This window comes from Thalassophryne amazonica, chromosome 2 (genome assembly GCF_902500255.1).
Source record: "Thalassophryne amazonica chromosome 2, fThaAma1.1, whole genome shotgun sequence".
Taxonomy (NCBI): domain Eukaryota; kingdom Metazoa; phylum Chordata; class Actinopteri; order Batrachoidiformes; family Batrachoididae; genus Thalassophryne; species Thalassophryne amazonica.
Genome location: NC_047104.1, coordinates 36039357 through 36066689, shown reverse-complemented (window position 1 = coordinate 36066689; position 27333 = coordinate 36039357). Strand labels below are relative to the sequence as shown.

At 43.3% G+C, this 27333-nt stretch overlaps 1 protein-coding gene across 1 annotated transcript in view; it reads left to right on the top strand.

Annotated features, from left to right (window-relative positions):
* pcsk6 (proprotein convertase subtilisin/kexin type 6) overlaps positions 1-27333 on the top strand; it is a 281648-nt gene that overhangs the window by 13485 nt on the left and 240830 nt on the right. Inside the window, 2 exon segments of the mRNA XM_034162733.1 lie at positions 18143-18247; positions 19953-20057. Coding sequence (XP_034018624.1) covers positions 18143-18247; positions 19953-20057 — 210 coding nt within the window.

Sequence of the window (27333 nt, the reverse complement as noted above, 5' to 3'; positions counted from 1 at the left end):
TTATTTTCTGTTTACATTTTACACAACGTCCCAACTTCATTGGAATTGGGGTTGTATTATGAGTCCCGTCACCTGTCGTTTTACTGTCTTAGTCAGTATCATCTGTCCATCGTGTACGATTGTGTGAGTGTGTCTACCTCTTGTTGCCATGTGTGTGTGTGTGTGTGTGAGTGAGTGTGCCTGTCATGGTAGGGCTCCCTGGTGCATGTCCCAGCTCTTGTGTGTGTGTGTGTGTGGTTGTGATCCTCCTGATGTCTGTCTCTGTCTGGTGCTTGCTGTCATCCGTGTGTGTTTCTGTTGTGTCTTTTCTGGCCGCACGCGCATGTGTGTGTGTGTGTGTGTGTGTGTGTGTGTGTGTGTGCGGGCTTGTCATTCTTGGCATGCACTCCCCTGCGTGTGAGTGTGTATTGTCATCCATCCATGTTCCTGTCATATTGTTGTCCCCGCCCACTGTCCTCAGGCCCTTTTTATTCATGCTGCTCTGTTCATGTATTCCGTAAGGACCCCTTCACACACAGTGCAAATTTGGTCAAATTATGGAGACAGTTCGAATTAGCGAACCACGAAAACATCGTACAGACGGGCAGGCATGTACGATCCTGCTGCAAAGGTTTTGTGCATGCTCATGCACGAACACAGTGCTAGCAACTGGAGCATGTGTAACCACATCACGCTGCTGCTGTGGAATAAATAAAAAACAAAAACCAGCTGGTACCCATGGAACCACATCACACTGCTGCTGTGGAATAAAGAAAAAATAAAAACCAGCTGGTACCTGTGGAACCACATTGCGCCGCTGCTGTGGAAAACAAACAAACAAACAAAAAATACATGCCACCCACGGGATTCAAACCTGCACTGATTGCCAGCCTGAAAGCTAACCACTGCGCTACTGTCACTGGCCTGTAAACGGTGTGGGAAAATGCCTGAAATCAACAATGAGATAGATGTATTTAAAAAAAAAAAACACACACACACCATAAAAAAACACCCTCTTATCAAGTATGAACTGTTCCTCTGTAGATGACCCATGGTCATAGACGAACAGTCATGAAATGACATAATGAAGCATTGCGCTGTTATCATGTCTATATATACTGGTCCGGTGTGTCCAGCCGACCCCGTGTGCGTGCCCATGTGGAACAGAGCTCACGTGGGTGATGTGACAGTCAGATCACCCACTGCGTGTTATGATCTGATGGTCCATTGTTACCTGGAGCAGCCTGTCAATGTGGGTGCCATGCGCACGCTTGCTGCAGCCCGTTGCAACAGCGATATATGTTTTTATGTATGTCCACGTGAAGACAGCAAGCAGACATGCGTGTCACAGTGAACAGTTGAAAGTTCATATCCATCCAAACACAGTATGTTTTTCCAGCCATGATGTCCAGAACCAGAGATCCAACAGCAGTTGCTGTGGGCGGACACATGCCCTGTCAGTTCAGCACACGCACCAACACATCATCTGTACATCCATATATCAGCAGCTCATGCAAGTGAGTTCCCAACCCCCACCACCCCACCCAGCACCACATGTTTGCGAATGGGGGGAAGCGTAACACATGCGGGATTCACATGCACGGCACGTGTGTGTGGGGAGCCGACACTCTCGCACCTTACATGTGTGTTGCTGTTTTGCAAAGCCACAGTCTTGGGGCACTAAGACAAATTTCAACACCAGCTTGAAAGTGATTGTCTGCTGACTGTTTTCGTGATGATAGTATGAATGGCCACACATTTTGTAAGTGCCACATGAGCAGTGTTAGATGTTCATGCGTGTCAGCTGGAATTTGGCCAACACCTGCCGTGAGAGGTTTCCATGCGCTCGCACAGGGCACACTCTGTCTTTCAGCTGCTGGTGTGAGCAAATTGTTGTAACAACAGGTGTACAAGGCATTCGAGGCAGCTACGAATTTACGTTTTGCATACAATTCCTGCTTCATGCACACTTCGTGCGCTCTTCTACCAAATTCGCACTATGTGTGAAGGGGCCCTAAGAATGTCTTTTGTCCCTGGTTCTTATTTGGTTCCAGATTTAGTCCGGCCTATATTTTCTCTGTGTGTATTGTATGTTGTGTATTGTTTTGGGTTGTTTTATTAGGTCACAAGTTGGTTTTGGATCAATACCACAGTGGTTTGTCATGGATCATGTTGTCTTGTTGTTCCCTGGTTGTTTTGCATTTTGTGTGTTTTTTGGTTGATGTCTTTGGTCATGTTCACTGTTAGGTTATTTCCATGTTCTGCCTAATCATTACGTCTGTTGATTATCAGTCTGTTTATTTAAGCCACTCCCATTGTCTTAACTTTGCCGGTTGGTTCCATTCAGTCCCACATTTTAGTCACTCGTCTGAGCCATCATTACCTTGAACGCCAGTTAGTAACTGTTTGTTCCCGCTGTGTTTTTTTGGCTGTTATTTGTTACCCCTCATTCTGATTCTCACAGGCTGTTGTTAATTTTTGGATCTGTTGTCACATGGAATTACATTGTCACCATTGTCTTATCATTGTCACGCTTTAATATTAAACACACTAGTTTTTGCCCTCCCCTCCGTGTCCTTGGCTGCTGGCATTTGGGCTCCTATCTTTAGTGTTTAGTGTTAAACGTAACAGCATGGATGTCATTTTAATATAAAACAGACTATATATATACAACCCCTGGCACAAATTATGGAATCACCGGCCTCGGAGGATGTTCATTCAGTTGTTTAATTTTGTAGAAAAAAAGCAGATCACAGACATGACACAAAACTAAAGTCATTTCAAATGGCAACTTTCTGGCTTTAAGAAACACTATAAGAAATCAGGAAAAAAAATTTGTGGCAGTCAGTAACAGTTACTTTTTTAGACCAAGCAGAGGGAAAAAAATATGGAATCACTCAATTCTGAGGAAAAAATTATGGAATCATGAAAAACAAAAGAATGCTCCAACACATAACTAGTGTTTTGTTGCACCACCTCTGGCTTTTATAACAGCTTGCGGTCTCTGAGGCATGGACTTAATGAGTGACAAACAGAACTCTTCATCAATCTGGCTCCAACTTTCTCTGATTGCTGTTACCAGATCGGCTTTGCAGGTTGGAGCCTTGTCATGGACCATTTTCTTCAACTTCCACCAAAGATTTTCAATTGGATTAAGATCCGGACTATTTGCAGGCCATGACATTGACCCTATGTGTCTTTTTGCAAGGAATGTTTTCACAGTTTTTGCTCTATGGCAAGATGCATTACCATCTTGAAAAATGATTTCATCATCCCCAAACATCCTTTCAATTGATGGGATAAGAAAAGTGTCCAAAATATCAACGTAAACTTGTGCATTTATTGATGATGTAATGACAGCCATCTCCCCAGTGCCTTTACCTGACATGCAGCCCCATATCATCAATGACTATGGAAATGTACATGTTCTCTTCAGGCAGTCATCTTTATAAATCTCACTGGAATGGCACCAAACAAAAGTTCCAGCATCATCACCTTGCCCAATGCAGATTCGAGATTCATCACTGAATATGACTTTCATCCAGTCATCCACAGTCCACGATAGCTTTTCCTTAGCCCATTGTAACCTTGTTTTTTTCTGTTTAGGTGTTAATGATGGCTTTTGCTTAGCTTTTCTGTATGTAAATCCCATTTCCTTTAGGCGGTTTCCTACAGTTCGGTCACAGACGTTGACTCCAGTTTCCTCCCATTCGTTCCTCATTTGTTTTGTTGTGCATTTTTGATTTTTGAGACATATTGCTTTAAGTTTTCTGTCTTGACGCTTTGATGTCTTCCTTGGTCTACCAGTATGTTTGCCTTTAACAACCTTCCCATGTTGTTTGTATTTGGTCCAGAGTTTAGACACAGCTGACTGTGAACAGCCAACATCTTTTGCAACATTGCGTGATGATTTACCCTCTTTTAAGAGTTTGATAATCCTCTCCTTTGTTTCAGTTGACATCTCTCGTGTTGGAGCCATGATTCATGTCAGTCCACTTGGTGCAACAGCTCTCCAAGGTGTGATCACTCCTTTTTAGATGCAGACTAACGAGCAGATCTGATTTGATGCAGGTGTTAGTTTTGGGGATGAAATTTTACAGGGTGATTCCATAATTTATTCCTCAGAATTGAGTGAGTCCATATTTTTTTCCCTCTGTTTGGTCTAAAAAAGTAACCGTTACTGACTGCCACAATTTTTTTTCTTGATTTTTTATAGTGTTTCTTAAAGCCAGAAAGTTGCCATTTGAAATGACTTTAGTTTTGTGTCATGTCTGTGATCTGCTTTTTTTCTACAAAATTAAACAACTGAATGAACATCCTCCGAGGCCGGTGATTCCATAATTTTTGCCAGGGGTTGTATATATATATATATATATATATATAAGTATTTGATCCACTGTTGATTTTGCAAGTTCTCCCACCTACAAAGAATGGATAGGTCTGTAATTTTTATCGTAGGTACACCTCAACTGTGAGAGACAGAAAAAAGAAATCAGAAAATCACATTGCATGATTTTTAAATAATTTAAAATTTGCCTTTTATTGCATGAAATAAGTATTTGATCACCTACCAACCAGCAAGAATTCTGGGTCTCACAGACCTTTTAGTTTATCTTTCAGAAGCCCTCCTATTCTATACTCTTTAACTGTATTAACTGCACCTGTTTGAACTCGTTACCTCTATAAAAGACACCTGTCCACACACTCAATCAATCACACTCCAACATATCCACCATGGCCAAGACCAAAGAGCTGTCAGAAGACACCAGGGACAAAACTGTAGACCTGCGCAAGGCTGGGATGGACTACAGGACAATAGGCAAGGAGCTTGGTGAGAAGACAACAACTGTTGACATAATTATTTAAAAATGCAAGAAACACAAGATGACTGTCAATCTGCCTTGGTCTGGGACTCCATGCAAGATCTCACCTCGTGGGGTAAGGATGAGGGAGGACCTGGTCAATGACCTGAAGAGAGCTGGGACCACAGTCACAAAGATTACATTAGTAACACACTACGCCATCATAGTTTAAAGTCACGCCAGCACATGTCCAGGCACCAGAGGTGGGACAAAGTCACTGTCAAGTCACTCTCAAGTCATGAATCAGCAAGTCCCAAGTCAAGTCTCAAGTCATAATGACCACCAATTGTTTGCAAGCTGACTTGAGACTTGCTGATTCATGACTTGAGAGTGACTTGATGGTGACTTCATCCCACCTCTGCCAGGCACATTTGAAGTTTGCCAGTGACCATCTGGATGATCCATTGGAGGTATTTGCGAAGGTCATGTGGTCAGATGAGACCAAAATAGAGCTTTTTGCGATCAACTCCACTCCCCGTGTTTGGAGGATGAGAACAACCCCAAGAACACCTTCCCAACTGTGAAGCATGAGCATGGGGAGTGGGGGGGGACTCATTTTTGGGGGTGCTGTTCTGCAGAGGTGACAGGACAAATGCAACGTACTGGAGGGAGGATGGATGGGGTCATGTATCGCAAGATTTTGGCAAACAACTTCCTTCCCTCAGTAAGAATGAAAATAAATTAAATTGAATTGAATTGAATCAAATACTTATTTACCTCACTACATATACACTCAACAAAAATATAAATGCAACACTTTTGGTTTTGCTCCCATTTTGTATGAGATGAACTCAAAGATCTAAAACTTTTTCCACATACACAATATCACCATTTCCCTCAAATATTGTTCACAAACCAGTCTAAATCTGTGATAGTGAGCACTTCTCCTTTGCTGAGATAATCCATCCCACCTCACAGGTGTGCCATATCAAGATGCTGATTAGACACCATGATTAGTGCACAGGTGTGCCTTAGACTGCCCACAATAAAAGGCCACTCTGAAAGGTGCAGTTTTATCACACAGCACAATGCCACAGATGTCGCAAGATTTGAGGGAGCGTGCAATTGGCATGCTGACAGCAGGAATGTCAACCAGAGCTGTTGCTCGTGTATTGAACGTTCATTTCTCTACCATAAGCCGTCTCCAAAGGCGTTTCATAGAATTTGGCAGTACATCCAACCAGCCTCACAACCACAGACCACGTGTAACCACACCAGCCCAGGACCTCCACATCCAGCATGTTCACCTCCAAGATCATCTGAGACCAGCCACTCGGACAGCTGCTGAAACAATCGGTTTTCATAACCAAAGAATTTCTGCAGAAACTGTCAGAAACTGTCTCACGGAAGCTCATCTGCATGCTCGTCGTCCTCATCGGGGTCTCGACCTGACTTCAGTTCGTCGTCGTAACCGACTTGAGTGGGCAAATGCTTACATTCGCTGGCGTTTGGCACGTTGGAGAGGTGTTCTCTTCACGGATGAATCCCGGTTCACACTGTCCAGGGCAGATGGCAGACAGGGTGTGTGGCATCGTGTGGGTGAGCGGTTTTCTGATGTCAATGTTGTGGATCGAGTGGCCCATGGTGGCGGTGGGGTTATGGTATGGGCAGGCGTCTGTTATGGACGAAGAACACAGGTGCATTTTATTGATGGCATTTTGAATGCACAGAGATACCGTGACGAGATCCTGAGGCCCATTGTTGTGCCATACATCCAAGAACATCACCTCATGTTGCAGCAGGATAATGCACGGCCCCATGTTGCAAGGATCTGTACACAATTCTTGGAAGCTGAAAATGTCCCAGTTCTTGCGTGGCCGGCATACTCACCGGACATGTCACCCATTGAGCATGTTTGGGATGCTCTGGACCGGCGTATACGACAGCGTGTACCAGTTCCTGCCAATATCCAGCAACTTCGCAACAGCCATTGAAGAGGAGTGGACCAACATTCCACAGGCCACAATTGACAACCTGATCAACTCTATGCGAAGGAGATGTGTTGCACTGCATGAGGCAAATGGTGGTCACACCAGATACTGACTGGTATCCCCTCCCCCCCCCCCCGCCCCAATAAAACAAAACTGCACCTTTCAGAGTGGCCTTTTATTGTGGACAGTCTAAGGCACACCTGTGCACTAATCATGGTGTCTAATCAGCATCTTGGTATGGCACACCTGTGAGGTGGGATGGATTATCTCAGCAAAGGAGAAGTGCTCACTATCACAGATTTAGACTGGTTTGTGAACAATATTTGAGGGAAATGGTGATATTGTGTATGTGGAAAAAGTTTTAGATCTTTGAGTTCATCTCATACAAAATGGGAGCAAAACCAAAAGTGTTGCGTTTATATTTTTGTTGAGTGTATGTATATATATACAACCCATGGCAATAATTATGGAATCACCGGCCTCGGAGGATGTTCATTCAGTTGTTTAATTTTGTAGAAAAAAAGCAGATCACAGACATGACACAAAACTAAAGTAATTTCAAATGCCAACTTTCTGGCTTTAAGAAACACTATAAGAAATCAGGAAAAAAATTGTGGCAGTCACTAACGGTTACTTTTTTAGACCAAGCAGAGGGAAAAAAGTATCGACTCACTCAATTCTGAGGAATAAATTATGGAATCACCCTGTAAATTTTCATCCCCAAAACTAACACCTGCATCAAATCAGATCTGCTCATTAGTCTGCATCTAAAAAGGAGTGATCACACCTTGGAGAGCTGTTGCACCAAGTGGACTGACATGAATCATGGCTCCAACACAAGAGATGTCAATTGAAGCAAATGAGAGGATTATCAAACTCTTAAAAGAGGGTAAATCATCACGCAATGTTGCAAAAGATGTTGGTTGTTCACAGTCAGCTGTGTCTAAACTCTGGAGCAAATACAAACAACATGGGAAGGTTGTTAAAGGCAAACATACTGGTAGACCAAGGAAGACATCAAAGTGTCAAGACAGAAAACTTAAAGCAATATGTCTCAAAAATCGAAAATGCACATCAAAACAAATGAGGAACGAATGGGAGGAAACTGTTGGGGAAAGTGTAATGCATGGACCCACACTAGGGGGGCGTAAATGAACGGTCAATAGATATGCCAATAAATACAATTTATTGCAGGTCAAATACTGCTTCTAGTCAGTCAATCACAGTTACAAAAAGGTGACGTGTGGGCAGGCCCGAGGGTAGGAGACGCCTATCCAGAGAAGAGCCGGGACCCACAAGGTTCCACCACCAACAGAGACCTGCAGTATGTCGAAACCACCAAGTCCTGAGTCCCCAGGTGGCCTCTGCTTCCAGCTGTAAGATCCGGTACTGCTGGCAGGAACAGACACAGGTTAATGGTGGGTGTGTGTACATCCAGCAAACAGTCAGTAAAAATACAGTTCCTTCCTGAGGGAAAAACCTCCACCTCCAAACACAGGAACTCAGAGTACGTGCAGTGACTTATGTAACACTTAATCAAGTCAGGAGTGAGGAGTGGGTACGCCAACTCCGTCCAACTTCCACAAACTCGGCTACAAGCTGCAAGTGTACAAAAAGGTTACGACTGCAAAAAGCTCTGCTGCAAAAACGTGTGCGTACGGCACAGAATGGCTGAGAATGTTTACCTGCGTGGTAAGCTGATAACTCAGCAGAGTTCTGATGTCTCTCCCAGGCTTTTATGGATGGTGGTGATGAATGATGATGATTACTGACAGCTGTTAGCTCCTGGTTCCTGGTGACTCCTGTGGTGACTGCGCCCTCTGGTGCCTGAAACCCGACAACAGGCAGGGCGCCCTCTGGCGTTGGCCAGCAGTACCTCCTCTTCAGGCGGCCCACACAACAGAAACTGGAGTCAGCGTCTTTGACCGAACTGTAAGAAACCGCCTTAAGGAAATGGGATTTACATACAGAAAAGCTAAAAGAAAGCCATCATTAACACCTAAACAGAAAAAACAAGGTTACAATGGGCTAAGGAAAAGCAATCGTGGACTGTGGATGACTGGATGAAAGTCATATTCAGTGATGAATCTTGAATCTGCACTGGGCAAGGTGATGATGCTGGAACTTTTGTTTGGTGCCGTTCCAATGAGATTTATAAAGATGACTGCCTGAAGAGAACATGTAAATTTCCACAGTCATTGATGATATGGGGCTGCATGTCAGGTAAAGGCACTGGGGAGATGGCTGTCATTACATCATCAATAAATACACAAGTTTATGTTGATATTTTGGACACTTTTCTTATCCCATCAATTGAAAGGATGTTTGGGGATGATGAAATCATTTTTCAAGATGATAATGCATCTTGCCAAAGAGCAAAAACTGTGAAAACATTCCTTGCAAAAAAAACACATAGGGTCAATGTCATGGCCTGCAAATAGTCCGGATCTTAGTCCAATTGAAAATCTTTGGTGGAAGTTGAAGAAAATGGTCCATGACAAGGCTCCAACCTGCAAAGCTGATCTGGCAACAGCAATCAGAGAAAGTTGGAGCCAGATTGATGAAGAGTTCTGTTTGTCACTCATTAAGTCCATGCCTCAGAGACTGCAAACTGTTATAAAAGCCAGAGGTGGTGCAACAAAATACTAGTGATGTGTTGGAGCATTCTTTTGATTATCATGATTCCATAATTTTTTCCTCAGAATTGAGTGATTCCATATTTTTTTCCCTCTGCTTGGTCTAAAAAAGTAACCGTTACTGACTGCCACAATTTTTTTTCCTGATTTCTTTTAGTGTTTCTTAAAGCCAGAAAGTTGTCATTTGAAATGACTTTAGTTTTGTGTCATGTCTGTGATCTGCTTTTTTTCTACAAAATTAAACAACTGAATTAACATCCTCCGAGGCCGGTGATTCCACAATGCGCTGAACTTACAGGATGTGTGGCTGCCGACAGGAGCAGCTGTGCGGAGCTGTGGATCTGGATGTCACGGCTGGGGACGTCCAGAATGTCACAGCTGGGGAAGGCTGTCCTGCAGCGCACCGTCCACAAGACGCGCGTCATGCAGGACACATGGGGCCGGCTGCATACGCCAACAGCAGATGTGGATGTAAGAGCACACTGCTTTTCATTCATGTCATTTCATGATTGTACGTGACCATGGGTCATCTACAATGGAACAGACGGATCACACCTGTTTGCCTGCTTGATAAGAGGGATTCAATACAGTACGGTGTTTTTATATGGTGTGTGTTTTTTAAATATGTCCATGTCCTTCCTGATATCAAGCAGTTCCCCACACCTTTTACAGGACAGCGATGGTAATTCAATGGTGAAGTTTCTGACTGGCAGTCAGAGCTTATTGAAAGTGTGGGTTCGATTCCTGTGGGTGGCAATGTAATTTTTATTTTTTTTTATTTTCACAGCAGCTGCACGATATGTAACCACATCACGCAGCTGCTGTGAAAAGCTGTTGTGGAAAGCTGCTGTGTTCCCATGTGCAAGGAACTGTTACAGCATGTATTTTTTTTTTTTTTATTGTTTCTTCACAGCAGTTGCACGATGTGTGACCACATCACACAGCTGCTGGCACTGTGTTCCTGCGTGCATGAACCGTCGCACCAGGATCCTGCACTCCTGCCCATCGGCGCAGTGTTTGCGTGGTTCACTCATACGAGCTGTTACGATGTGAGTCGCCCTGATTTGTACATAGATTACACACAGATTAGATTCGCATTTAGGGTGCCCTTAGATTGGGTATTGTGTCCAGATTCTAGATGAAGATTTCACTTTATATATGTTTTGAAGGATTACATCAAAACTACTTCACAGATTTGACAAAATTTTCTACCCAGATACATACAGTATTAGGCCATGGAAGACTCTTTTAAATTTTGGAGGTGATACAGATCTGTATCAGGATTCTGGATCAAGATTTCACGTTGTGTACGCTTTGAAGGATTAAGTCAGAACGACTTGATGGATTTTGATGAAAGTTTCAACACAGATAATTATTAGGCCATTGAAGACTCCATTAAATTTTGGAGGTAATCCAGATCCAAATCAGGATTCTGGATAAAGATTTCACGTTATATAGGCTGTCAAGGATTGCGTCAAAACTATGTTATGGATTCTCACCAAATTTGCAGCACAGATAGATATTAGGGCATGGGAGACTCCACTGAATTTTGGAGGTGATCTGGATCCAGATCCTGATTCTGGATCAAGATTTGCCTTTATATACACTTTGAAGGATTACTTCAAAACTGCTTCACAGATTTTGACAACATTTTCATCACCGATACATATTAGGCCATGGAAATCTGCTTTAAATTTTGGAGGTGACCCAGATCCAGATCTGGATTCTGGATCAAGATTCACATTATATAGGCTTTGAAGGATTACGTTAAAAATACTTTATGGATTCTCACCACATTTTCACCACAGATGCATATTAGGCTGTGGAAGACTCCATGAAATTTTGGAGGTGATCCAGATCTGAATCCAGATTCTGGATCAAGTTCACTTTGTATAGTCTTTTACAGATTACATCAAAACTACTTAACGGATTCTCACCAAATTTCCACCACAGAGAGATATTAGGGCATGGAAGACGCCACTGAATTTTGAAGGTGATCTTCATCCGGATCCAGATTCTGGATCAAGATTTTCCTTTATATATGCTTTGAAGTAGTACTTAAAACTACTTCATGGATTCTCAACAAATTTTCACCACAGGTAGATAATAGGGCATGGAAGACTCCACTGAATTTTGGAGGTGATCTTTATCCAGATCCAGATTCTGAATCAAGATTTCACATTATATAGTCTTTTAAGTATTTTTGAAGGATTTTGTTTCCATTGTGGTCCATTTAAAAATATAATGACAAAAAATAGAAGCAATAATAAAATAATAATAATAATAATAATAACAAGAGCCCCAAAACCCTGAACTCCCATGGTGCATTGCAGGACAATATCAATTGATTACTGGTTAGCTAAAATTTTTAAAAATATTAGTCCTATCAACTTTCCATTTTGGCACAGTTCATACTTGACCCAAAATATATAAGCATACCAAACTGTAAATGTCAGCTGTCCCCAGTCACACGCATCCAGAGCTTTTTGTTTTTTCTTCATTCTGCTGCAAGCAGGTGCTTTTAATTTTTACACATGTGCAAACAGATGGTGGCAGAAGGCATCAAAAGCATTACTGTTTTCACTCATGGTAACGACATGACACTTAACTAAACTGACCAAACCAACTGAACTACAAAACACAATAAATAAATAACCCTAACACTGTTGAACTAACATGAACCACAATAACAACATTTAAAACCCCAAAAACCCTGAACTCCCATGCTGCATTGCAGCACAATGTCCATTGTTTACTGGTGAGCTAAAATTGCTAATTTCTCCAAAAATATTAGCCTTATGAACTTTCCATTTTCGCAGAATTCATCCTTGAACCAAAATACATAAGTATGCCAAACGGCAAATGTCAGCCTGGTTTCTGCATGATCAAAGCCATACACATGCATGCACACACGCACACATTGCATGCTCGCACACAGAGGCCACTTGGCTATTATAATATAGATTTGAGGCTTTTAGTTTTGGAATTTGTTCATTGGTACATGAGCATAACAGTTATTAAATTGGATTGGATGCCTTATGTTGAAAAATGCTCTAAGTAAATTATGCTTCCAGTTTCTATGAACTGTGGTCATCATAGTGGCCATTAAAATCTGAGGATAATGTAGATATGGATCCATGCGCTACTTTGCATAACTCGTATTTCAGACATATTTCTCAACTAGAAGGGCACCCAGGCGAGCACATAGCTTAGCTCCACCGGTGTAGTGCTGTTCCCCCATCATCCAAACTGAGATGATGGCAGTGGGTATTCTGTAGATGGCTAGAATGGAAATATGGTGACTGGCCATGTTCCCTGGCAGCTTCTATTGTGTAAATCATCTTAAAATTGGATCCTGACCAATATATCGGTTGGCCAGTAATATCGGCCAATATGAGTCTTTTATGAACATATCAGTATTACGTATTTGTGCCAATTATGATTTTTTTTATTTAATAAACAATACAGATAAACACTTTGGCTGTTGGAGATGGTGTCATTGCACAGTTCAGACACCATTGTTTACAATGATAAAGCATATCACATTTTTTTTTAACTTCCTAATATCAGTATTGGTCCCCCCAAAAATCTGTATCGTCAACTCTACTTAAAACTCAAATCCACAGTTTGTCTGTGTGTGCTGTCCACAAATATAAGACATTTTTAGCAGTGTTATTGATCCACTAGTTAGATGTTCTGACTTTATCCCTTCTGCTCCATTGCATTCAGTGTTATTGCCTGCACATGGCCTGCCCAGCCTCCCATGTACAGGTTATAGTTCACTTCTTCACTTATAGTTCACTATATATATATATATATATATATATATATATATATATATATATATATATATATATATATATATATACACACACACACACAAGGTCTGTTAGAAAACTATCCAACCTTTTTATTTTTTTTAAAAACTATATGGATTTGAATCGTGCGCTTGCATCAGCCAAGCTTGAATGTTCGTGAAAATGCGTGAGTTTTTCATGCCTGTCTGTTGCGTCATTTGCCTGTGGGCAGGCTTTGAGTGAACACTGGTCCACCCCCCTCGTTGGATTTTCATTGTCAGGGAAATGGCTGAGCAATTGGAGCAGCGCTGAATCAAATTTTCCTCCGCATCGAATTCCTCCGCACGTTTTTCATTACAAAATCTCGTGTAACAGTGGAATGTGCCGCAAAAGTGCTGATGTACACCTCTTCTGCAATTTCTCTGGTAGTCAGACGATGTCCCGGATCAACACAGCCTTCACTTTGGAAATGATCTGGTCGTTTCAGCCTGTCGATGGCCGCTCAGAGCGCGGCTCGCCCTCCGCCGCTGTGGGCCATCTTTAATCCGGTTGTAATGCTCCTTAATCTGTGTGACGCCCAGAGTATCCTCACCGAAAGCCGTCTGAATCTTCCGAATGGTTTCCACCTGGCTGTCTCTCACAGTTTCTGGAAAAATTTGATTCAGCGCTGCTCCAATCGATCAGCCATTTCCCTGACAATGAAAATTCGACGAGGGGAGTGGACCAGTGCTCACTCAAAGCCTGCCCACAGGTGAATGACGCAACCGACAGGCGTGAAAAAACTCACGCTTGCGCAAGAAGGTTCAAGCTTGGCTGATGCAAGCGCACATGATTCAAATCCATATAGTTTTTTACAAAAATAAAAAGGTCGGATAGTTTTCTCACAGACGTCATATATATATATATATATATATATATATATATATATATATATATATATATATATATATATATATATATATATATATATATATATAGTTATATATATACATATATATCTTCATATATATATATATATATATATATATACACACACACTGGGGTGCACATAACTGGTACTCAAAATGCTCGTGTGTGCTAAAAATCATTGATGCACAGCAGAAAGCACACAAAGGGAAACACTTTTCCTACAATCTGTCATTGCTTTCCTCCTATGAAGTGCTTCCCTTGTGTTTTTGGCTGCGCATAATTTATTTTATCACGCACCAGCACCATGAGTACCAGTTATGTGCATACCTGTACATATATATATATATATATATATATATATATATATATATATATACGAGGTCTGTTAGAAAAGTATCGGACCTTTTTATTTTTTTCAAAAACCATATGGATTTGAATCACATGTGATTGAATCAGCCAAGCTTGAACCTTCGTGCGCATGCATGAGTTTTTTCACGCCTGTCGGTTGCGTCATTCGCCTGTGAGCAGGCTTTGAGTGAGCACTGGTCCACCCTCTCGTCCTTTTTTTATTGTGAATAAATGTCTGAACGATTTGGAGCTTTGCTGCATCAATTTTTTTCCAGAAACTGTGAGAGACCTGCAGGTGGACACCGTTCGGAAAATTAATATGGCTTTCAGGGACAATTTTATGTGGATTACACAGATTAAGGAGTGATCCAGACGGTTAATGACCGCCCACAGCTGCTGAGAGCATGCCACGCTCTGAGCGCTGATCGACATGCTCAAACCCCGCTGAAACAACCAGATCATTTCCAACGTGAAGGCTTTGTTGATCCGGGACGTTGTCTGACTTTCACAAAAAGGCAGAAGGCATGGACATCAGCACTTTTTCGGCACATTCCACTGTTACAGGATTTTTTTTTCATGGAAAGAAAAGTGGAGGGACGCGCCACCGTGCCGTTCATGACGCGGCACAAAACCACCTCTGTGTTGGTCTCACAGGACGGCTTTGAGATGGCTTTCAGGCAGCTTCCGGTTGCTTTTCAGTCGTGTGATTATCCGAGAAATTGAGCATGAGCTGGACATGCCCCAACATGTCCTGTGAGGCTTCATCACAGTGTTGCTTTGCGCCATGCAGCTCCACCGCGATGCGCGGAACTCCACTCCTCTTTCCATGACAAAAACTCCTGTAACAGTGGAATGTGCCGTTCATTTCTAAACTGGACGCTGTCTTGATCCGGTATGTCATCTGACTAGCACAGGAATTGCAGAAGACGTGGACATCAGCAGTTTTTCGGCACATTGAGACAGACGTGCGGAGGAGTTCCACGCGTCGCGGTGGAGCCGCATGACGCAAAGCAACGCCGTGATGAAGCCTCACAGGACATGTTCTGGCATGTCCAGGCTCATCCACAATTTCTCGGATAGTCACACGACTGAAAACCCACCGACAGCCGTCTGAAAGCCATCTCAAAGCCGTCCTGTGAGACTAACACGGAGGTGGTTTTGTGCCACGTCATGAACGGCACGGTGGCGCGTCCCTCCGCTTTTCTTTCCATGAAAAAAACTCCTGTAACAGTGGAATGTGCCGAAAAAGTGCTGATGTCCACGCCTTCTGCCTTTTTGTGAAAGTCAGACGACGTCCCGGATCAACAAAGCCTTCACGTTGGAAATGATCTGGTTGTTTCAGCGGGGTTTGAGCCTGTCGATGGGCGCTCAGAGCGCAGCGTGCTCTCACCAGCTGTGGGCGGTCTTTAAACCATCTGGATCACTCCTTAATCTGTGTAATCCCCATAAAATCATCCCTGAAAGCCATATTAATTTTCTGAACGGTGTCCACCTGGAGGTCTCTCACAGTTTCTGGAAAAAAATTGATGCAGCAAAGCTCCAAATCGTTCAGACATTTATTCGCAATAAAAAAACGACGAGAGGGTGGACCAGTGCTCACACAAAGCCTGCTCACAGGCGAATGACGCAACCGACAGGCGTGAAAAAACTCACGCATGCGCACGAAGGTTCAAGCTTGGCTGATTCAATCACACGTGATTCAAATCCATATGGTTTTTGAAAAAAATAAAAAGGTCCGATACTTTTCTAACAGACCACCATCTTGTAATGCTGATCCATTGACCATCTCTGTGAAATGCAGTCAAATTTATTCCACCACTGATTTAGATAACTTGCCCTCAGACAAATGGATAAGCAAGAATCAAAGAACATCTGTATCTCCTCTGTTGGTGTTCAATAGGGCTGCCACAAATGACTATTTTGATAGTCGACTAGTCAACGATTATTTTTGCGATTAGTCAACTAGTCAAATCATACATAATTTCCTAAATTAAGGCCTGCAGCGTTTTCCGAGAAAAGTCAGGGGATGAAAACATGAACATTTCCAAATCAGTGACTATTTCTTAGACTTCATTTACATCAATCATTCAGAAATACAAACAGTATGCTACTTTATAGTAAATCTGTGTCAGGTAGGCATTTCTCAAAAACTAAATGTCCATGCTGGAAGGAGACGAGTGAGGGAAGCCACCAAGACACAACTCTGGAAGAACTTTTGACTTCTGTGAGTGGAGAAACTGGGAATAGTGCAACATTTTTATTTTTATCTTCATTTTACATATAGTCCCAACTTTTCTGATTTGTGGTTGTTTCTGTTGCATTTCTGAAAATACAGAACTGCTATAAAGAAAAGTGAACATTTTATTGTGTTTTAAAACTTTGTGGAGCAAATGCAAACACCAAACTCTTATAAAGAAGGAAAAAATACACAAACATGTGCAGGCAAACTTTGATATAAACTGAACAGAACAATGCAGGCTGATTTGGCTCTCCATATATTTTTGCATAAATAAATCAGAATAAAATAAGAGGTAACTCACTTTGAAATTAATAAAACATATAGCTGCACCTTATAATAATTTTTGAAAAATAACAAAAAGCAGCTTGTATTTTTATTCTGACTCCAGTTCATTTTAGTGTGATGAAGTCATTTTTTTCTCCTCATCAGTCACGTTTTGTGCTTGAACACTACATTAAGCTTAAGATTGAACAAATAAATACCTTTGGAAAATAACAGCTGTTAAAGTTCAGAGTTCTCACCTGCTTTATGTGATCTGTGCCTCTGAACATCACTGCACAGCTTCTCCATAGCAGAAGCATAGTTTTTTAACCCATGTATGCGTAATTTTTGCTCAGTTCATTTATACGAGTATATTCTCGTATATTCTCATTTTTTGAGGATGTTTAAGGATATTTGACCATTTATTTCATCTCATAAATTCAGTATACGATGCACACATGGTGTGAACAGGTCGGTGCCATCAGAAAAACACCAGTAGAGAAAGTGGAAAGGCAAGTAAAGGAAACTCCACGGTTTGGTTTGGTTTTTGTTTTTTTACATGTTCACTCTGGTTAAAATCCTCTCTCTCTGCTCCGTGCTCGCTGCACTGATGGTTCTCATCAGAATGTAACATTTCGTGCCTCCATTCAGGAATCTCCCTCCCTTGCAGTCTGCAGCCAGTTGACTGCGTGCGCACACACACACACCGACAGCTCCTCCGGTAAACTGCACATTTTAGACAGCTTTGAAAAAGACGGCCACTGTTTTAATTGGCTGTCTTATCCAAGTTTGAATGTTCAAATGACGACAGGACGGCTCACTGCCTAAAACTAGGAATTGAGAGAAAAACAAAGACTTAAGTAAAATAAACGACTCGTCGACTACTAAATTAGTTGTCAACAGTTTCAATAGTCGATGTTTTCATGACTAGTCGACTAGTTGTGGCAGCCCTACTGTTCAAACAAACATGAAAAAATCACATACAGTATCTTGGTTAAAATTTGAATGCGTAAGTGTCACCTGAGTGACATGACTGGAATTTAGGCCGCTTCCACACAGAGACTCTGATTGTTGCATCTTGCATCTTGGTACCTGCTCTAATAACTACTGCTCATATGTATAACAACCATTTGGAAATTAGCATCTTGTCTTTATATTGCTGTTGGATGTCTTTGGCCAGATTGGAACCCTGGAGGATCACTACCATTTCCACCAGAGCAGAGTGGTTCGCAGAGCTGCTTTTGCTGTTCAGGGCCCCCACACCTTCATTCATATGGATTCCAAGGTGAGATCTGAAGACACAGAGCCGCAGTAAAAATGTTAAAAATCAGACAAGTTGGACATTGGGTGCTGAATCTCTTATTCCAATGCTGTCTCATCCTTGCGTACCTCATATTTCAGTCAGATCTGTCATCAAATGGTGAGTTACCTGATCACAGATTCATGCAACAATGGTGCCTCTGTTGGTGAGGAATGGTTTCTTTTTACGTTTTCCATAAATGTCACAACTTTTTTCTGATTTGAGGCTGGAAAAGGCCAAGGAGATATCCACATTTCTTCAAGTTTTGAAATGTGGGGATACACCTGTTGTCTACCTGGGTGGTTGCCATTCAGGACCCAAGGTGGATAAAGGATACCTAGTCAGGAATGCACATCTTTTGCAGGAGTGCCCTTGGTTGAATATATTCAGTTCTCAAGGAGCTACAGATCCTTACTGACAGAGAGAATTCAAATATTCTCTGATGACCTGCCTAAAAATCCCAACTAAATTTTACATATATATCACAACCACCCAAGCAGACAACTGGTCCATCCCATGTCCTGAAAGGAGCCGTCTATCTGGTGCAGCTTGGTGAATAGTGGGTGTCACATTGATCTTTTCCAGTCACTGGGGTCTTCAACACTGAAAAGCTTATGTGTTGGATCATGCCCAGAAATTGCACCACATGGCCAGAATATCATAGCTGACAGGCCTTCACAGCACATATAGTGTACAAGTCATCTCCTGAAGTTACTGTTCTTTTGACACAAAGTCATTGCATTTGTACCCAGTGACTGTGTGAGGAGACCTCGTACCAAAGACATCCGACCTAATCTCAGGTCACTGGTTAGCATCCAGGTGTCACAACCATACACTCCGTCAGGAAGCACCAGGACCCTAAACACACAGACCATAGTTCACATGCAAAAATGTCGACATCTCCAAACACTTCAATCCAGCGACCTCAGGACTCTTCCCAGGCATCCGTCAATCTCTACAGCCAAGGAAACAGAGACATGAATGTCACTACTGAGATAAGTGTGTCTCTTCAAGTTCAAAACTTTTACCACATATAAATACCCAAGTCCAGGAGGTCATTAAAAGACTTGATCTTAGTCTTGATCCAGGACATGTGAAAACAGGACAATCCAGGTGAAAGTAAAAAATGTTAAGGCATGAATTATTCTACAAGTTTACCTATCTAAACATTTGTATTTGCAGATTCGCACTAAACATTTCAGAATGTCCAAGTGCAGCAGCTGAAGCTATTCTCATCATGACCATGCGAGGCTTTCACATTTCAGCCTCCAGAGTTGTGGTCATTGGTGCTCCTGTGTTGAAGTGAGTGCTTTAATTTCAGGGTTAGAACCCGCACTCGTATGGTTCTGAGATGTCACACCCATAGCTATGTGAGTGCTGAGCACATGCTCGTCTCTCTTTGTTTATTAATTTAAAACGGTAACCTGTGTTTCATGTTAGCTGCAGTTTTTGAATTCACCCTCTGAAGCGCGCTCCGTAATGTGGTGGTGTAGGACGGGTACGTTTGATACGGTAATAAAAGTGTTCTTACATTAATGAACACCATTACAGATTCGGATGTTGTTCCAGATGTGGAGCTGATGTTAGAAATTCTTTTTGTTTTGCATTGTATCCTGTATATCATGTGTATGGACAGTCTGACTGGTGTAAAGTGAACTGGACTGACTCTGTGTTCTTGCTATTTCTACAGGTAGAGTGGGCCGAGCAGCAGCAAGTAAAGCCGAGAGTGAAGAGATTCAGCCAGAATGACTTCATGCACTTCAGTGATCCAAAGTGGTCCAACATGTGGTACATTGTATGTTACAGTTTTTTAACAATTGTAGGAAGTGTTGAGATAAATATAGGAATGATGAGGCTAAAGGGCTGAAAAGGTCAACAGAAAGGTCCAGTTCTGAACATTTCTGCATTGCCAACAAAAAACTCCAGAATCAGTCTCGTCATCATCGCCATCATCATATCAAACTACCAGTCACAAATCAGTGGCCACGTTTACATGCACACAAAAATTTGGTTGCTATCTGATTATTCCCTGTAATCTGATTATTAAATGGTCATGTAAACAGCAAAATCCACTATGCTTTATGCAATAACGATGGTTAGCTAAATATGAGAAATAAGATTAACACACCTGGATTTTCCCCCCAATAGTTTTTTCTTTGGTACATGTAAACCATTAATCAGATTTATTTTGTAGTTTTACATCTGTGCATGTGTAAAAGCAATTGTCACTCACATTTCCAGACATACAGCAGGATGGACTACTGTCTCGTCCCGCCTCCTAACATCCTTCATCAGAAAGTTCAGAGAGTTTGTTGTGTGTCCAAAAAAAAAAAAAAAAAAAATGACAGGACGCCCAAGTGTCCTTGAACGGCCCTGTGTGTTGTTACAGTGTTTTAAACACCAAATTTCAAATATATATTAAAGTTGAGCAGAGTTTCCTGAGCTCAGGCTCAACTTTTAACTTTTTTAAGGAGCCTGAGCTTGTGAGGGAGGTTGAGAGGTACCGACTAGAGATAGTCGGGCTCACCTCCACGCACAGCTTGGCTCTGGTACCCAACGACTGGAGAGGGGCTGGGCGCTCCACTTTTCTGGCCTTGCCCACGGGGAGAGGCGGCGGGCGAGGGTAGCATTGCTCATTGCTCCCCAGCTCAGTCACCATGTGTTGGAGTTCACCCCGGTGAACGAGAGGTTCGCTTCCCTACGCCTTCGGGTTGGGGACAGGTCTCTCACTGTTGTCGCGGCCTACGGGCCAACCTTCTTGGAGACCTGACTGGGGACTCCATTGTTCTCCTGGGGGACTTCAACGCCCACGTGGGCTGTGACAGTGAGACCTGGAGGTGGGTGATCGGGAAGCACGGCTGTCTACACTGCGGGTGGGGAGCTGTTGACACTGACTGGGGATGTTGTCAGGCGGTGGAAGGAATACTTCGAGGATCTCCTCAATCCCATCATCACGTCTTCTGAAGAGGAAGCAGAGACTGGGTACTCAGAGGCGGACTCATCCATCACCCAGGTCAAAGTCACCGAGGTGGTCAGAAAGCTCCTCGGTGGCAAGGCTCCTGGGGTGGAAGAAATCCGTCCGGAGTACCTTAAGTCTCTGGATGTTGTGGGACTGTCTTGGTTGACACGTCTGTGCAACATCACGTGGCGGTCGGGGACAGTGCCTCTGGATTGGCAGACCGGGGTGGTGGTCTCTCTGTTTAAGAAGGGGGACTGGAGGGTGTGTTCCAACTACAGGGGGATCACACTCCTCAGCCTCCCCGGTAAGGTCTATTCCAGAGTACTGGAGAGGAGAATTCGACCGATAGTCGAACCTCAGATTCAGGAGGAGCAGTGTGGTTTTCGTCCTGGTCGCGGCACACTGGACCAGCTCCACACCCTCCATCGGGTGCTCGAGGGTTCATGGGAGTTCGCCCAACCAGTCCACATGTGTTTTGTGGATCTGGAGAAGGCATTCAACCGTGTCCCTCGAGGCACCCTGTGGGGGTGCTCCGGGAGTACGGGGTCCGGTTTGGGAACCACAGAATCTTGTCTCTGCTGTCTTTGCGGACGATGTGGTTCTGTTTGTTGTGAAAGTGTTGGAACACGGACCCACAACAGGGGGCGCAAATGAACGGACAATGGAGGAAGTCAAATAGCACTTTTACTGTTGTGAAATAAGCACAACAAGCACGACAGATCACAATAGAAAATAATAAAGTCAATTCACAAAGGTGTCATGTGGGCAGGCTCGAAGATAGAAGACGTCTGTCCAAAGCAGAACCGGAACCACACGATCTCCTCCGCCACCGAACCCCGGGGATACTGGAGCCGCCAAGTCCCGAACTCCCAGGTGGCCACTGCCTCCGCTTGTCGGATCTGGTACTGCTGGCGAAGAACAAAAACAGTTAGATGTGGGTGCGTTTGCACCCAGCAACACGGATGGTGAAAAAACCACCTCTTGTCAGGAAAATGTGAGTACTTATCAAAAAAAGGGTTCAGTACTGTCTCCAGCTGCAAGTACTCACCAACCACTGTTAAAACACAAGCAACAAAGTCACTGTCTGAAAGACAACACAACGGCTGAGTTCGTTACCTCCTCGGTAGAACGATATCTCGGCAAAGAGGTGGAGATGACGTCTTGCTGATATACCGATGCAGATCAGATGAGTGGTGACAGCTGTCATAGGTGATGAGTGTCAGCTGTCACCCCGGCTGCTCCTGTGAGGCGGCAGCGCCCTCTGGTGCCTGGAGCCCGCACTCCAGGCAGGGTGCCCTCTGGTGGTGGTGGGCCAGCAGTACCTCCTCTTCAGCGGCCCACACAACACTGTTGGCTTCGTCAAATCAGGACCTTCAGCGTGCACTGGAGCAGTTTGCAGCCGAGTGTGAAGCATCCAGGATGAAAATCAGCACGTCCAAATCCGAGGCCATGGTTCTCGACCAGAAAAAGGTGCTTTGCCCTCTTCAGGTCGGTGGAGTGTCCTTGCCTCAAGTGGAGGACTTTAAGTATCTCGGGGTCTTGTTCACAACAGAGGGACGGATGGAGCGTGAGATCGACAGATGGATCGGTGCAGCATCTGCAGTGATGCGGTCGCTGTATCAGACCGTTGTGGTGAAGAGAGAGCTGAGCAGGGGGGCAAAGCTCTCGATTTACTGATCGATCTACGTTCCGACCCTCACCTATGGTTATGAGATCTGGCTCATGACCGAAAGAACAAGATCGCAAGTACAAGCGGCCGAGATGAGTTTCCTCCGCAGGGTGGCTGGGCGCTCCCTTAGAGATAGGGTGAGGAGCTCGGTCATTCGGGAGGAGCTCAGAGTCAAGCCGCTGCTCCTCCACGTTGAAAGGAGCCAGCTGAGGTGGCTCAGGCATCTTTTTCGGATGCCCCTGGATGCCTCGTTGGAGAGGTGTTCTGGGCACGTCCCATCGGGAGGGGGCCCCGGGGAGGACCCAGGACACGCCGGAGGGACTACGTCTCACAGCTGGCTTGGGAACGCCTCGGGGTTCCCCCGGAGGACCTAGGGGAGGTGTGTGTGGATCGGGAGGTCTGGGCGGCTTTGCTTGAGCTGCTGTCCCCGCAACCCGACCTCGGATGAAGCAGAAGAAAATGGATGGCGTTTCCTGAAACCATGACGTCATATTTCAGGCGCGAGGACATCAACTCCGTGAACCTCCTCTCTGAGAGAGAGAGAGAGAGAGAGATCTTTTTTTTCAGTCTTTGCTTTGTCTTTAGGAGCCCTTTCTCCACTGCCAAAGGAATCCAGCTAATGAACTGTAAACCCAGTTTTTCCAGTTATCAAATTACTAAAGTGAATGTAAACACAAGAGAATATATTACTACAGTTATCTGATTACTAACAGTTATCTGATTGTTATGGTTATGTAAACATGGCCAGTGACTTAATTTTATCATTTATTCATGTTGGCATATTAACTGGTACAGTGCCCCTAGGAACTTTGTATTCCTATGGAAAATTGGGAGCTTAAGTAGATTATTCATGGATGGGCAAATGAGGCTGTGTTTGAAGGTGGGATGTACAAAGATGTGTACTTACTCTTAGATAGTTTTTTGACGTTGAGATACAAAGAGACACGCAAATATAGTTATTTTAAGAAAAAGATTGACATTCATCCAACATGGTCAGTTAAATAAAAACAGAATAAAATGATTTGCAAATCCTCTTCAACCTATATTCAAATGAATACACCACAAAGACAAGATGTTTAATGTTCAAACATGTACTCAGTCTTGCTTCTACTGGCTTTCATTCCAGTTCTCTCCAAAGCATATCTCCACCTCTCCAGACTAGACTCAGCTTGCTCTCTACTCTCACTACAGATCACAATGTCATCTGCAAACATCATAGTCCATGGGGATTCCTGTCTGATCTCATCCGTCAACCTGTCCATAACCACTGCAAACAAGAAAGGACTCAGAGCTGATCCTTGGTGTAATCCCACCTCCACCTTGAATCAGTCTGTCATTCCGACTGCGCATCTCACCGCTGTCACACTATTCTTGTACATGTCCTGCACTACCCTAACATACTTCTCTGCCACTCCAGACTTCGTCATACAATACCACAGCTCTTGTCTTGGCAGCCTATCATAAGCTTTTTCTAAGTCCACAAACACACAATGTAACTCTTTCTGGCCTTCTCTGTACTTCTCCAACAGTATTCTCAGAGCAAACATGAAACCATATTGCTGCTCAGAGATCTTCACCTGTTTTCTAAACCTACCTTCTACTACTTTTCCCATAACTTCATGCTGTGGCTGATCAACTTTATGCCTCTGTAGTTACTGCAGCTCTGCACACCACCCTTGTTCTTGAAAATAGGAACCAGCACACTTCGTCTCCACTCTTCAGGCATCCTCTCATTTTCCAAGATTTTATTAAACAATCTGGTTAGAAACTCTACTGCTATCTCTCCTAGACATTTCCATGCCTCCACTGGAATGTCGTCTGGACCAACTGCCTTTCCACTCTTCATCCTCTTCATAGCAGCCCTCACTTCTTCCTTACTAATCTCTTGTACTTTCTGATTTACTCTCACCACATCATCCAGCCTTTTCTCTCGCTTATTTTCTTTATTCATCAGCTCTTCAAAATATTCCCCCCACCTTCTCAGCACACACTCCTCAGCACATTACCATGTGCATCTTTTACCACCCTAACCTGCTGCACATCCTTTCCAGCTCGTGTCCCTTTGTCTGGCCAATCGGCACAAGTCCTTTTCTCCTTCCTTACTATTCAACTTCTTGTACAGCTCGCAATATGCCTTTTCCTTCACTTTTGCCACTTCTCTTTTCGCCTTACACTGCATCTCCTTGTACTCCTGTCTACTTTCTTCATCTCTACGACTATCCCAAAACTTTTTCGCCAACCTCTTTCTCCTTATGCTTTCCTGGACCTCTTCATTCCACCACCAAGTCTCCTTGTCTTCCTTCCACTGTCCAGATGTCATACCCAGTACTGTCCTAGCTGTCTCCCTCACTACATCTGCAGTACTTTTCCAGTTGTCCAAAATTGCTTCCCCTCCAACCAGTGCTTCTCTCACCTGCTCGCTAAATTTCACATAACAGTCTTCCTCCTTCAGCTTCCACCATCTGATCCTTTGTTGAGCTCTCACTCTCTTCTTCTTCTTTACCTCTAAATTCATCCTACAAACAACCATCCTATGCTGTCTAACGACACTCTCTCCTGCCACCATCTTACAGTCTCTGATTTCTTTTAGCTTGCATCTCCTATAAAGAATGTAGTCCACCTGTGTGCACCTTCCTCCACTCTTATGTTACCCTGTGCTCTTCCCTTTTCTTAAAGTAGGTATTCACAACATCCATTTCCATCCTTTTTGCAAAATCAACTACCATCTGTCCTTCCCCATTCCTATCCTTGATACCATATCTACCCATTACTTCCTCATCACCTCTGTTCCCTTCACCAACATGTCCATTGAAGTCTGCTCCTATCACCACTCTTTCATGTTTGGGCACACTCTCCATCACCTCATCTAACACACTCCAGAAATCTTCTTTCTCCTTCATCTCACAACCTACCTGTGGGACATATGCACTGATGACATTCATCATCACCCCTTCAATTTTCAACTTCACACTCATCACCCTGTCAGACACTCACTTAACCTCCAACACACTCTTAGCATACTCTTCCTTTAAAATCAAATCAAAATCAAATCAATTTTATTTATATAGCGCCAACTCACAACAAACAGTTGCCCTAAGGCGCTTTATATTGTAAGGCAAAAGCCATACAATAATTATGGAAAAACCCCAATGGTCAAAACGACCCCCTGTGAGCAAGCACTTGGCGACAGTGGGAAGGAAAAACTCCCTTTTAATAGGAAGAAACCTCCAGCAGAACCAGGCTCAGGGAGGGGCAGTCTTCTGCTGGGACTGGTTGGGGCTGAGGGAGAGAACCAGGAAAAAGACATGCTGTGGAGGGGAGCAGAGATCAATCACTAATGATTAAATGCAGAGTGGTGCATACAGAGCAAAAAGAGAAAGAAACACTCAGTGCATCATGGGAACCCCCCAGCAGTCTAAGTCTATAGCAGCATAACTAAGGGCTGGTTCAGGGTCACCTGATCCAGCCCTAACTATAAGCGTTAGCAAAAAGGAAAGTTTTAAGCCTAATCTTAAAAGTAGAGAGGGTGTCTGTCTCCCTGATCCGAATTGGGAGCTGGTTCCAGAGGAGAGGAGCCTGAAAGCTGAAGGCTCTGCCTCCCATTCTACTCTTAAAAACCCTAGGAACTACAAGTAAGCCTGCAGTCTGAGAGCGAAGCGCTCTATTGAGGTAATATGGTACAATGAGGTCCCTAAGATAAGATGGGACCTGATTATTCAAAACCTTATAAGTAAGAAGAAGAATTTTAAATTCTATTCTAGAATTAACAGGAAGCCATTGAAGAGAGGCCAATATGGGTGAAATATGCTCTCTCCTTCTAGTCCCCGTCAGTACTCTAGCTGCAGCATTTTGAATTAACTGAAGGCTTTTCAGGGAACTTTTAGGACAACCTGATAATAATGAATTACAATAGTCCAGCCTAGAGGAAATAAATGCATGAATTAGTTTTTCAGCATCACTCTGAGACAAGACCTTTCTAATTTTAGAGATATTGCGCAAATGCAAAAAAGCAGTCCGACATATTTGTTTAATATGCGCATTGAATGACATATCCTGATCAAAATTGACTCCAAGATTTCTCACAGTATTACTAGAGGTCAGGGTAATGCCATCCAGAGTAAGGATCTGGTTAGACACCATGTTTCTAAGATTTGTGGGGGAATTAGCTAATTGGTGTGTGTCCTTTGGCTTCATGGATAGATAAAGCTGGGTATCATCTGCGTAACAATGAAAATTTAAGCAATGCTGTCTAATAATACTGCCTAAGGGAAGCATGTATAAAGTGAATAAAATTGGTCCTAGCACAGAACCTTGTGGAACTCCATAATTAACCTTAGTCTGTGAAGAAGATTCCCCATTTACATGAACAAATTGTAATCTATTAGATAAATATGATTCAAACCACTGCAGCGCAGTGCCTTTAATACCTGTGGCATGCTCTAA